We start from the raw sequence: 14,546 nt of genomic DNA, 5'->3' as shown, positions 1-14,546 counted from the left end.
CACAAAAACAGATTACCTGGTCATTATCACATTGCTGTTTTTTGGAGCTTGCTGTGTGCAAATTGGCTGCCACGTTTCCTACATTGCAACAGTAACTACACGCAGAAATACTTCATTGGCAGCAATGCACTTTGGGACATCCTAAGGTCATGAAAGGTGCTATATAAATGCAAGTCTGTCTGTCTTTCTTTTGAAAATGGGTGAGAGGTGGCAAGATGGAGGTATGGATTCGGGTTTCAGTGGGAGTGGGGTGGAGGGGTGCAGCATAGGGCAATGTTGTGGAGGTGAAAGAAAGTGGTCTTGGTAACAGAGTGACCGAGTGCGAGGCGAGGGGGCATGGAAGTGGAATAGGAAGCTCAGCTCAGAGTCAAGCAGCACATCCAAGAGAGCAGGTGGAGAATTTCGTAGGGCCGAGATTAGAGGTGGGTAGATGTTGATGGTAGCCAAAGAGCATGCCTATATAAAGGTATCACCGTCCTTCCCCCTCCCCCAATTCTTTGCATGAAAGAACAATTTCAGACAGAGCTGGAAATCTGTCTCATTGGGGCAAAGATATCAATCCAGAGAGTGGGTGCAGGATGGAAGGGGGAAGAGGAGAACTAAAAGATATTTCATTCCTTCCAATCACATCCCCATCTCACTGTTCAAGTGGCTTCCTACTGCCCAGGTGCATCTAAATTATTAAAAAGCAGCAGCTGGAAGAATCTGCCCAGGACAATTAGAGAGGGAAACACTGTGGGGAAGCACAAAGGAGCTTCACTAGAAAGTGTAAGTCAAATAGATTGTGAAGCTTGCATCCAAGATTCCCACACATCAATTCTGCAATTTACGTGCGTCATTTGAAAATGACGTTAAGTGGAGCCCTGCAGAATTCCACAACGAGGAAGGAGGAGCAAAATTTGGGAGCAAGAGTCCACATTCCCACCCCAAATGCAGCCCCCACCCCGCACACCCAACACTTGGTATCTTGCAGCAGTAGGTTATAAAGTAGTGCTGGTAGCTGTACACTTCCCTGCTCTTCCAAGGATGGCTGGTGTATGGAATACATCAAACAGAAAGTTAACACATTCTCCCACACACTTTCTCCAGCAAGAAAAAGAAATACTCAGGACTGAGAAAACTTACCTTGTATCCCTTAGCAACTAGCCGACGAACATGGACAAATAGACGATGCACTGGTATGCTGGCAGTCATGAAGTTATGATCTGGGTGACAATAAATATTCAGCTCTCGAGCTGCAATCTGTAAACATATGCATAAAATCACTATCAAAACAAAATCCTGAAAACCAGATTAACTACATGGAAAGCAGTGAACATTTAGGGGAGGCAGTGGCGTAGTGGTAATGTCACTAGCCTAGCAATCCAGAGCCCAGGCTAATGATCAGGGGGACATGAGTTCCAATCCCACCATGGCAGATGGTGAAATTTAAATGTAATAAATCTGGAGTTAAAAGCTAGTCTAATAGTGACCATGAAACCATTGTCGATTGTTGTAAAAACAAATCTGGTTCACTCATATCCTTTAAGGAAATCTGCCGTCCTTACCTGTGACTCCAGACACACAGCAATGTGGTTGACTCTTAAATGCCCTCTGAAATGACCTAGCAAGCCATTCAGTTCAAGGGAAATTCAGGATGGGCAATAAATGCTGGACTTGCCAGCGATGCCCACATTCCACAAACAAATTTTTTTAAAACGTGCAACAGACTGCTGAGGAAGGAAAACTAAGCAAGAATTGGAGATATTTGAAGGCATATGCGAGAGAGATGTAATAGCTTTTGTGACCACACTGTCTTTTCCAATCATGTATTTTCCTTTCATGCATGAGCAAATAAGCACCCACTATCATTCCAGATACAGGAATGGAAAGAACACCTTTCAATCTGCACACCATTTTTTTCTTAAGTCATTTGTGGGATGTGAGCCTCGTTGGCCAGGCCAGCATTTACTGCCCATCCTAAATTGCCTTTGAGAAGGTGGTTTAGAGATACAGCACTGAAACAGGCCCTTCGGCCCACCGAGTCTGTGCCGACCATCAACCACCCATTTATACTAATCCTACACTAATCCCATATTCCTACCAAACATCACCACCTGTCCCTATATTTCCCTACCACCTACCTATACTAGTGACAATTTATAATGATCAATTTACCTACCAACCTGCAAGTCTTTTGGCTTGTGGGAGGAAACCGGAGCACCCGGAGAAAACCCATGCAGACACAGGGAGAACTTGCAAACTCCACACAGGCAGTACCTGGTGTTGAGCCTTCTTCTTGAAGTACTGTAATCATGTGGTGTAGGTACACCCACAGTGCTGTTAGGGAGGGAGTTCCAGCATTTTGATCCAGCAACAGAGAAAGAATGGCGACATAGTCCCAAGTCAAGACAGTGTGTGATTTAGAGAGGAGCTTGTAGATGGTGGTGTTCCCATGTACAGCATGGCTACAAGTCCCGAACCTGACCAGGCCCAACAACATGCGTTGGGTTCAGCTCGGGTCGGGTCGCTCTTCAACATCCGGCATTCAGGCTCGGATCAGGCCAGGTCAGACACAGTGACAGCCAGGACGTCAAGGCGGGAAACACGCATCTGGACTCCGCACTAGCCTGTGGTGAGCAATTCCATCCAAGGTAGAGCACAACCTCTTTAATATAATCAACTTCATTCCGGTGGTCGGTTACGGGAAAAAATCAAAGGACTTGGGCCGGGTCGGGCTCGGGTTGGATATGGTTCTGTCGGGCTCGGGTCGGGTTTCAATTGCAGACCCGAGCAGGCCTTTATTCCTATGTGTCTACTGCCCTTTTCACAGACGTGCCTTCTACACCCACACATGATCAATTAAGAGCAGCTTAGTGAGTCAGCTCTTCATATTTGCACTACAAAAACCAGCTTTATTACAGACTGGGTCCGTTCTCTGCATTTCCAAAAATTTACTGAATCAAGAATTAATCATTCTGCTGATTAAGCTTCAAGAATTAATCATTCTGCTGATTAAGCTATCATTTAAAGAAACAACTTCCCTAGTTCTAGTAATAAACAAACTATTGCATATGTGTTCAAGGAATTGAATGTAGTCCAAGTTTATTCACCATAGTTGACTTATTTTTGCAAAGCATGTGCAGTCAGATTCATGTGGTGCACTGCATCTGTGAGTAGATTAATTTATACAGTGCACGTAGTCTGGTTTATTTATTGTACCATAAAGAAGATGTACAATCCAGTTTTAGTGCTGTTGGTTGAGGGAAGAACGTTGGCCGGGAGACTGAAAAAGCACTACTTCACATCGCATCAACAGAACAGGCAGATCTCCAACAATGCAGCACTCCAACAAAAGATCTCACTTGACAGTGACAAAATAAATCATCCCTCCTCGTCCCGACGGCAGCCTTTAACACAGTTGACCACACCATCATCCTACAATGCCTCTCCACCATCATCCATCTGGGAGGGATTGCACTCACCTGGTTCCATTCTCTGGCTTCAGCTGGATAGATGAGAATCAGCTGCAATGGCTTTTCTTCCCACTCCTGCACAGTTACCTCTGGTGTCCCCCAAGAATCTATTCTTGACCCCCTTCTATTTCTCATCTACATGCTGACCCTCAGTGACATCATCCAAGCACATATCATGTCCTGCACGTAAGCTGATAAACATTCAGTTCTACCTCACTATCACCTCTCTCGACCCCTCCACCGTCTCTAAACTGTCAGATTGCTTGTTCTTCATTTCCTCCAACTAAATATTGGAAAGACCAAAGCCATGGTCTTTGGTCCCCACCACAAACTCCATCCCTCTCCCAGGCAACTATCTGAGGCTGAAACAGATCATTCACAATCTTGGTAGCATTTTTAAGAAATTAATTAGTACACAATAAGGATGGCAGGGCAGGTAACGTGTCGCTGCTGCAGTATGCAGGAGCTCATGGGACACCAATGTGATCAATAGCAACCACATCTGCAGTATGGGTCTGCGGCCCGAGGAGCTTTGGTTCAGGAGTATATAAGCTGGAGGCTGAGCTACAGACACCGCGATGCATCAGGGAGGAGGAAAGTTACCTGGACACGGTGCCAGAAGGCAATCACACCCCTTAGGATAGGATCTTCTGATTTGGTCAGTGGTCAGGGACGGGGGGGATGGTGTGACTGCGAGTGAGGCAGGTATGGGGATTGAGAAAACAGAAGTGGAGGAGACTCAGCCCTTGCAATTGTCCCTTTCAGCTTGTATGAATGAGAGCGAGGGCTGCAGGGTGAATGAGCAAACTGACCATGGCACTGTGGTACAGGAAGCCATTCAAGCGGGGTAAGTAAATAGGAATGTAGTGATAGTAGGGAGCAGTATAGTCAGGGGGATAGAAACAGTTCTCAGCAGCCAGTGAGAATCCAGAAGGCTGTGTTTCCTGCCCAGTGCCAGGGTTCAGGACATCTGCTCAGGGCTGGAGAGGAACTGGCAGTGGGAGGGAGAGGATCCAGTTGTTGTGGTCCACATGGATACCAATGACATAGACAGGAATGGAAAGAGGTTCTGTATAGGGATTGAGAGCAGCTGGGGGCTAAATTAAAAAGCAGAACCTCAAAAGGTAATAATCTCTGGATCATTACCTGAGTCACGAGCAAATTGGCATAGGGTAAATAAAATGAGAGAGAGGAATGCATGGCTCCAAGACTGGTGTAGGAGAAATGGGTTTCGATTCATGGGGCACTCGGGGAAAGTGGGAGCTGTACCTTTGGGACAGTCTTCATCTGAACCAGTGTTCTGGCAAGTCATATACCTAAGGCAGGAGAGAGGGCTTTAAACTAAACAGTGGGGGGGAAGGGATCATGTGAGGGGAAATATGGTAAATCAATAGAGAAACAACAATGTAATGGAGCAGGGTAACGATTTGAGTAATGATAATCAGAGTGTGGTAAGAAGGGACAGAGAGTACAAGCTTAAGAGTGCACCAGCAGATAAGGCCAGGGATTACAGAAATTGTAAAAAAGGCAGAATTGAAGGCTCTGTATCTGAATGCACACAGCATTCATAATAAAAATGAATGAATTGTTAGCACAGATAGAAATAAATATGTATGATCTGATAGCTATTACAGAGACATGGTTGCAAGGTGACCAAGATTGGAACCTGAATATTGAAGGGTATTTGACATTTCAAAAAGACAGGAAGCTTGGAAAAGGTGATAGGGTAGCTCTGTTAATTAAAGATCTCATTAGTGCAGTAGCGAAAGATGACCTTAGCGCGAAAGAGCAAGATTTAAGAGGCATCTGGACAGGTACTTGAATGAGCAAGGTATAGAGGGATATGGAATTAATGCAGGTAGGTGGGATTAGTATAGATAGGCATTATGGTCAGCATGGACGTGGTGGGCCGAAGGGCCTGTTTCTATGCTGTACGACTCTGACTATGTAGAATAAGTTTGGGTAGAGATAAGAAATAGGAAACGCAAGAGGTCACATGCATAGTAGTTTATATGCCTAACAGTTGTTACACTGTAGGACAGAGTATACAGGAATAAATAAATAGATTGTGTTAGAAAGGTACTGCAATAGTTTAAGGGTGACTTTAATCTACATGTAGACTGAGTGAATCAGATTGGTAAAGGTAGCCTGGAAAATTAGTTCAGAGAGTGTATTTTGGACATTTTCTTAGAGCAGTGTGTTCTACAGCCAACCAGGGAGCAGGCTATTTTAAACCTGGTAATGTGCAAGGATTAATCAATAAACTTATGGTAAAGGAGCCTCTAGGCGACAGCAATTAAAACATGATAGAATTTCATATTCAGTTTGAAGGGGAGAAGTGCGAGTCTAAGACCAGTGCTATAGACCTAAGTAAAGGTAATTACAAGGGTATGAAGACAAGGGTAGCTAAAGTGAACTGGGAAATTAGGTTAAAAGGTAGGACAGTAGAGATGCAGTGGCAGACTTTTAAAGGAGACATTTAATAACTCTAAGAAAAGAATTATCCCCGTGAGAAAGAAAGACTCTGAGAAGGATGCATCATCCGTGGCTAAATAAGGAAGTTAAGGATAGTATCAAATTGAAAGAAACACTGTGAAAAATCTGCAAAGATTAGTGGTAGGTCAGGATTGGACAGAAATTAAGATCCAAAAAAGAGTGGCTAAGTAGAGTATGAGAAAACTAGCTAGTAATATAAAAACAGATGGTAAGAGTTTCTACAGATATTTAAATAGAAAAGAGTAACTAAAGCTTGTGTTGATCCTCTGAACAGCGAGTCTGGGGAATTGATAATGGAAAACAAGGAAATGGTGGAGGCGTTGAGCAGGTATTTTATGTCTGTTTTCGACGTGTCTTTTTCATTGTAGAAGACTTAGAAAACATCCCAAAGATACTTCAAAAATCCAGAGGTAAAAGGGAGGGAGGAATTTAAAACAATCACCATCACCAGGGAAAACAATTAGACCTAAAGGCTGACAAGTCCCCAGGAATAGATGGCCTGCAGCCTCGGGTCTTAAAAGAAGTGGCTGCAGAGATAGTGGAGGCTTTGGTTATAATCTTCCAAAGTTCCTTAGATTCTGGAAGGGTTCCAGCAGATTGGAAAACCACAAAAGTAACACTTTTATTAAAGGAAGAAGGGAGAGAGAAAGCAGGAAACTACAAGCCAGTTAGCCTAACATGTCATAGGGAAAATGCTAGAATCCATTATCAAGGTTATAGCAGGAAACTTAGAAAATCATAATGGATTCAGACAGAGTCAACATGGTTTTGTGAAAGGGAAATTGTGTTTAACTAATTTATTAGCATGCTACAAGGAAGCAACAATCAAGGTGGAACCTGTAGAGAAGGTTCATTAAGCGGATTCTTCTGTCTTTCTTACTCAGGGGGAAGACATTGAGATCACACAATCCACCAGATAGCTGGGAGCAGATGGAACTGTTTATCAGGCTTTAACAAGGCAACGGGCAAACTAGTGAGGCAGAAGGACAGGAAGAAAGGAAAAGGAGGATGGGGTAGCGCTGTTAATAAAGGATAAGATCAGTCAAGTAGTGAGAAATGATTTTGGCTCAGAAGATCAAGATGTAGAATCAGTTTGGATAGAAAGAAGAAATAGCAAGGGAAAGAGGTCCCTGGTTGGAGAAGTGTATAGGCCACCTAACAGCAGCCACGCTGTAGGTCAAAATATAAATCAAGAGATAATGGGGGCTTGTAAGAAAGGTACTGCAATAATCATGGGAGCTTTTAATCTTCATATTGATTGGACAAATCAAATTGGCAAAGGTAGCCTTGAGGATGAGTTCATAGATAGTGTATTCGGCACAGTTTCTTCGAACAATATTTTCTTGAACTAACCAGGATACTGGAATGTGTAATGAGACAGGATTAATAAAGGATCTCATAGCAAATAATCTTCTAGGCAAGAGTGGTCATAACATGATGAATTTCACATTCAGTTTGAGAGTGAGAAACTTGGGTCTGAAACTGGTGTCTGAAACTTCAATAAAGGCAATTACAAAGGTATGAAGACAGAGTTGCTTACAGTGGACTGGGAAAATAGGGTAAAAGGCAACATGGTAGATAAGTAGTGGCAGACATTTAAGAAAATATTTCATAACTCTCAACAAAGATATATTCCATTGAGAAAGACCCTACCACCTGTGACTAAAACGCAAGTTAAGGATGGTATCAAATTGAATGAAAAGGCATACAATGCTGCAAACATTAGTGGTAAGCCAGAAGATTGGGAACATTTAGAAACCAGCAAAGGATGACTTAAAAAAATGGGAGAAATTAGAAAAAAAAAGAGATTAGCAAAAAGTATAAAAAAGATAGTAAGAGTTTCTACAAATATGTAAAAAGGAAAAGAGTAGCTAAAGTAAATGTTGGCCCCTTAGAGGATGAGACTAGGGAATTAATAATGCTGAAACAAGGAAATGGCAGAGACTTTGAACAAGTATTTTGTATCTGTCTTCATGGAATAAGACAAAAAAAATTCCAATAGTAGAAAATCCAGGGGCAAAAGGGAGAGAGGAACTTCCAAAAATCACCAGAGAAAAAGTACTAGAAAAACTAATGTGACTACAGGCTGACAAGTCCCCTGGACCTGCTGGTCTGCATCCTAGGGTATAAAAGAAGTAGCTGCAGAGATAGTGGATGCATTGGTTGTAATCTTCCAAACCTCCCTAAATTCTGGAGAGGTCCCAGTGGACTGGAAAACTGCAGATGTAACATCTCTATTCAAGAAAGGAGGGAGACAGAAAACAGGAAACTATAGGCCAGTTAGGCGAACATCTGTCATTGGGAAAATGCTAGAATCCATTATTGAAGAAGTAGTAGCAGGTCATTTACTTAATCATAATCCAATCAGGCAGAGTCAACATGGTTTTGTGAAAGGAAAATCACATTTCACAAATGTATTAGAATTCTTTGAGGATGTAACAAGCAGAGTGGATAAAGCGGAACCAGTAGATGTGGTGTATTTGGATTTCCAAAAGGCATTCGATAAGGTGCCACAGAAAAGGTTACCGCACAAGAGTTCATGGTGTAGGGGGTAATATATTAGCATGGATAAAGGATTGGCTAATTAACAGGAAACTAAGTTGGGAAAAATAGGCAATTTCAGGTTGGCAAACTGTAACTAGTGGGGTGCCACAGCGATCAATACTGCTCAACAATTTACAATCTACATTAATGACTTGGATGAAGGGACCAAGTGCATTGTAGCCAAATTTGCTGACAGTACAAAACTAGGTGGGAAAGAAAGTAGTGATGAGGACACAAAGAGGTTAAGTGAGTGGGCAAGAATTTGGCAGATGGAGTATAATGTGAGAAAATGGATGACTATCCACATCAGTGGTGTCATGCTAGACCCCCACCTGCCAAGAATGAGGCACATTAATTTTGTCATGAACATTGATTTTTAAACTGTTACTGGAGTGAAGAAAGGACTTGTTAAACAGATCAGCCGTGGCTGGAAAAGACATCTGCATATTAACAGACAGTGTTTGGAAGGACAAAGCAGCCATTCCCTGACACATTCAACCCACAATGGACCCTTGGCTGGAAATATATTTGCATATTAACAAACAGTGCTTGGAAAAGACAAAGGACCATTCCCTGACACATTCCACAAACAATGGACTTTTGATCACCAGACGTTGGGGGAGCTCGCATTCCAGGTTGCCTGCTAAGATGGCCGAATACACAAACGGCCATGGTCAAATCAGCTAGTCACATGACTAACTGCTGGGCAACCTGAGTTTTTTGAAATTGTACCAACAGTTTGGGCAGAAAGTCTGTTTGCTCCTGAACGGAGAAGATCTCTTCTGACTGTTCCCATCTTTGTCTCACAAGCCTCTGAATCCACTGAAGACACATGAACCCCAAGAGAGCAAAGTTTCCTACAGCGAACAAGGTTTAAGAATAATACTGGGCCCCAACGAAAAACAAGATCTACCTACAATCAAGGACTCCACAGTGAGCTCGAAGAACTGTAACAACAACTCTTGAGATATTACCTCAAACTTTCCCACTTTATTTTTCTTCTGCTCTTTTCTGTCTCTATTTGCATGTGTGTATCACATATGCATGCTAGCATGGGGTGCGTCGTGTAACCATAGGCATTAACTGAATTAGAGTTTAAGTTTAATAAATTTCACCTTTCTTCTTTAAACCCAAGAAAGCCTGTTTGTGCTGGTTTCTTTGCCTTATAATTGGAAAGCGGTGAACAAAGATTCACCAAGGGGGAGCTAAAAACATGGTGTGTTTAAAATTAAACCCTGTTACAGTAAGACCAGGTGAAGGCTGAAAGGGAACCCTAGACCTCTTTCTCACCAGGCCGTAACGTTGGGAAGAATGGAAAAGGAAAATATTATTTAAAGGGAGACAGTCTGAGAATGCTGCGATACAGAAGGATCTCGGTGTCCTGGTACATGAATCACAAAAAGTTACCATGCAGGTACAGCAAGTAGTTAGGAAGGCTAATGAAATGTTGGCCTTTATTGCAAGGGGAATGGAGTATAAAAGTAGGGAAAGCTTGCTACAACTTACAACTGTGCAGGGTGTTGGTGAGAAAACACCTATAGTACTGTGTACAGTTTTGGTCTCATTAAGGAGGGATTATACTCGCACTGGAAGTAGTTAGGAGAGTTCACTCAGAAGATTCCTGAGATGAAGAGGTTGCTTTATGAAGATGAGACTGAATAGGTTGGGCCTATACTCATTGGTGTTTAGAAGAATAAAAATGATCTTAATGAAACATACAAGATGCTGAGGGGGCTTGACAGGGTAGATGCTGAGGGGATGTGCCCCCTTGTGGGAGAATTCTAGAACTAGGGGCACAGTTTCAAAATAAAGGGTCTCCCATTTAAGACAGAGATGAGGAGGCATTTCTTCTGAGGGTGGTTAATCTTTCGAATTCTCTACCCCAGACTGCAGTGGAGGCTGGTCATTGAAAATATTCAAAGCAGAGCTAGACAGATTTTTGATCTACAAGGAAGTAAAGGGTTACGGCAGCGGCTGGCAGGAAAGTTGAGTTAAGGCCATAATCAGATCAGCCATGAACTTACTGAATGGAGGAGCAGGCTCAAGGGGCCAAATGGCTTAATCCTGCTCCTATTTCTTATTGTCTTATGTAGATCCAGCTACAGACATCAGGCAAGACTTATGTTGTGCATGGTTCTGCTGCAAGGGTCATACAGACAATCGGGTCATCAGACAGCTCTGGTATGCATGATGCATGGAACCCATGGCTGGTGGAAAGGATGAGAGACGCGAGGCAAAGGAGTGGCACATCTCAAATAACACCATCCACTCCTAAGGTCTGGAAGGATCAGCAGTCATGGGGACATGCCCAGTCATAGAGTTATACAGCACAGAAACAAGCCATTCGGCCCACTGTGTCCATGCCGGCCATCAAGCACCTATCTATTCTAATTCCATTTTCCAGCACTTGGTCCGTAGCCTTGAACACTATGGCGTTTCAAGTGCTCATCTAAATACTTCTTAAATGTTGAGGGTTCCTGCCACTACCACCCCCTCGGGCAGTGTGTTCCAGATTCCAACCACCCTCTGGGTGAAAAAATATTATCTCAAATACCCTTTAAACCTCCTGCCCCTTACCTTAAATCTATGCCCCCTAATTATTGACGCCTCCGCTAAGGGAACAAGTTTCTTTCTAGCCTCGCCCCTCATAATTTTGTATACCTCAATCAGGTCCCACCTCAGCCTTCTCCGCTCTAAGGAAAACAACCCTAGCCTATCCAGTCTCTCTTCATAGCTGAAATGCTCCAGCCCAGGCAACATCATGGTGAATCTCCTCTGCACCCTTTCCAGTACAATTACATTCTTCCTATAGTAGGGCGACCAGAACTGTACACAGTACTCCAGCTGTGGTCTAACTAGTGTTATATACAGCTCCATCATAACCTCCCTGCTCTTATATTCTATGCCTCAACTAATAAAGGCAAGTATCCCATATGCCTTCCTAACCATCTTATCTACCTGTGCTGCTGCCTTCAGTGATCTATAGACAAGTACACCAAGGTCCCGCTGACCCTCTGTAATTCCCTAGGGTCCTACCATCCATTGTATATTCCTTGTTAGTCCTCCCAAAATGCATCACCTCACACTTCTCAGGATTAAATTCCATTTGCCACTGCTACACTCATCTTACCAGCCCATCTATATCGTCCTGTAATCTAAGGCTTTCCTCCTCATGATTTACGACACCACTAAATTTCGTGTCATCTGCGAACTTACTGATCATACCTCCTATATTCACGTCTAAATCATTAATGTACACTACAAACAGCAAGGGTCCCAGCACCGATCCCTGCGGTACAGCACTGGTCACAGGCTTCCAATCGCAAAAACAACCCTTGACCATCACCCTCTGCCTCCTGCCACTAAGCCAATTTTGGATCCAATTTGCCAAATTGCCCTGGATCCCATGGGGTCTTACCTTCTTAACCAATCTCCCATGCAGCACCTTATCAAAAGCCTTACTGAAGTCCATGCAGACTACATCAACTGCTTTACCTTCATTTACACACCTAGTCACCTCCTTGAAAAATTCAATCAAATTTGTTAGACATGATCGTCCCCTGACAAAGCCATGCTGACTATCCTTGATTAATCCCTGTCTCTCCAAGTGAAGAATAGCACATGGTTTTCACAAGCAAGCTGTGGCTCTCCCAAGGCAGACATCCTCTGGAAGCAAGGGATAGGTCACATTTGAGGATTTTTGGTCACAATCGCAGGAGTTTCTCAGGTAACAATGCAGAGCAAACTCCAAACTTGGGAGCAGTAGCTGGTTGGGAGAGTGACGAAGGTCAAGCTGGTGAGGAACAAAGGTCAGAGCAGCACATGGCCCAGTTCAGCAGTGTATAATTTGGTAAGGAAGACACAGGGAGTGAGTAGAGTCTCCTTTTTACCAATTGCAAAAATCGACCAGCTTGTTGATTTACATTTAGCTTCGGTCAGCCTATATGAGGATTGGAGGTGCACACATGCAATATTTAAAAGCTACTGAATCCATTTCATGTAACAAAAGGGTTTCATTGTTACAGCCTCTTGGGTCATACTGTCGTATGACTGGGTACTGGGCAGTAACAGTAAACTGCTCAATCTAAGTGTACGGGGCCAATGATGCTAAGCCCGACATGACAGAACGCGCGTAGTAACTCCCGAAAACCACAGTTACAATGGCTTCTGTAACTGAGGTCAACAGCTTACCAGAGGTCTTTGGATTTTCATGCCGCAGGTGATGCTAAAATTGTTGTATAATGTGGAGTTGGTACTGATCTGACTCAAAAGAAGTGCACAAAATCTCCTGAAGCATTCAGTGACATGCCACTTGGGTTTGGCATCACCTTGCATACAGGCAAGCAACCATGTGGAGAACGTATAGGAGAACTCCATTTGGAAGGGGGCAATAAAAATTAGGTCAACATGACTGGAACTCAGACCAAAACCAATAGCTACAGTATAAATAAACGCAGAGTTTTGAGAAATAAGACCAAAACCTCTCCCAATTGCCAGTTAAATCAAAGTCCATGGTTAGAATGACTACCTCTGCATCTTCACCAAAGAACCTGTATTTGTATCCACACTCCACGCAAAGCACCGCATCCTTGTGCTGCTCTTTGATCTCCAGGAACTGTAGTTCTAGCGGAGTGTATGTGCTCTTTGTCCTGCGGTTAACTGTGCCTGCTTCTAAAGTATTCTTCGCACTGCTTCCTTTGTTTGAAGCTGAAAATCGATGCCAATCCAGGCTTGCAATTTCTTGAGAGTGAGACTGTCAGAAGCGGGAAAAAAAAGAGATCATTTCAGGATTGTTCTTTAATGTTCATGATCAAAATTCAGGGAAGATGACCTGAAGTGGATATTTCTCAGAGGAAATTCAAACAGCATTGGGAAACCAAGCAACAGCAGAACTGAACCAAGGGGTGGGAAGAATTTCTTGAGCAGAGGAGTGACAGAGGAGCAGGTGGTAGTGCAGGATAGTTAAACTCAGGAAACTGATGGAGAGAATTGGAGTATTCGAGCTTATAGTTTGAGTAAGAAGTTTTCTAAGGATATGAAAAGATTTAACATTTTAGTCAAATTTTGACGCTGGGACAAATGGATTATATTGAGCCCTCGAAGTGTGCTAACCTACCTGATATAGTTCTTCTCTGTCTGCATCCTTGGTAAGCATGAAATCTTCCAGTTCTGTGCTAATGTTGTCAGAGTTTGGATCACAATTTTCTGCACATTTGAATCTCTTGAATTGGGCATCCATACCTGGGTCTTTAGTACCTGATGGATCTAGCTGCCCATCAATAGAAAATCCCTTCAGTCTGTCCATAGTGGATGAAGATACGCTGGGTTGTGTGCCTACATCAGAACAGGAAAAAAAAAAGAAAAAACCTTTGAATTAAAAAACATGACAACGGTTACACAGCTAAAAAAGCTTATATAAAAAGGGTGAAGAGATATTTATATGAAGATATGTGTTCCTTTTCTCAGATATTTAACACTACTTGATCGCATGGAAACTTGCAAAGGAAATTAATGCTTGATAAAGTGGGCAAACAACAAGTACTAAGGTGGAATGTACATCATAAAGTAATCATACATTAGACTTAACAGAGTGGGCTTAATTGGCTGAATGACCTTTGCTCTCATACTTGTTTAGTGTAAAGAGGAACATTAAAGGACATGGGGATCAGGAAAGAGAACAGGATTTGATTTGGTGGCTTATCTGGATATAAACACTGCTGCAGACTTGTTTCTGTACTGCAACACCCTGAAAATGAAGAGCAGCAACTGTCTACAACAGTGAGCTGGATAAATTGGAAGAAACAGGGTAGTTTTTAAAAATTTAATAGCATAGTTGAAAGGGTTACAGCATAGGACATTATTAAGCTTGAAAAGAGTAGGAATCAAGGTATGGTACATTAAGAAGTCGGGATTAGGCGGTGATAAACCTGGCCTGAAGATCGTAAAATAGAGGCAAAATTGCGGGTAATGTAGAGTTTCATAGTTTTGAAGTCTTATGAACGAGTTTGCTGAGGAGGTTTGATTTTCAATATAATGAAGATGCAGGATGGA

The 14,546-nt window shown here is 42.8% G+C and overlaps 1 protein-coding gene across 1 annotated transcript in view; it reads right to left on the bottom strand.

Moving 5' to 3' along the window:
* The window catches only part of msh3 (mutS homolog 3 (E. coli)), a 405,607-nt gene that overhangs the window by 336,755 nt on the left and 54,306 nt on the right, over positions 1-14,546 (bottom strand). Inside the window, exons 3-5 of the mRNA XM_068029606.1 lie at positions 13,612-13,829; positions 13,024-13,248; positions 1,126-1,242 (exon numbers count right to left, since the gene is read on the bottom strand). Of these exons, the coding sequence (XP_067885707.1) occupies positions 1,126-1,242; positions 13,024-13,248; positions 13,612-13,829 (560 nt within the window). The remainder of the gene's footprint in view (positions 1-1,125; positions 1,243-13,023; positions 13,249-13,611; positions 13,830-14,546) is intronic.

The sequence above is a fragment of the Heterodontus francisci genome, chromosome 4 (assembly GCF_036365525.1).
Source record: "Heterodontus francisci isolate sHetFra1 chromosome 4, sHetFra1.hap1, whole genome shotgun sequence".
Taxonomy (NCBI): domain Eukaryota; kingdom Metazoa; phylum Chordata; class Chondrichthyes; order Heterodontiformes; family Heterodontidae; genus Heterodontus; species Heterodontus francisci.
Note: the sequence above shows the minus strand (reverse complement) of the source record. Positions and strands in the feature narration are given on the sequence as shown.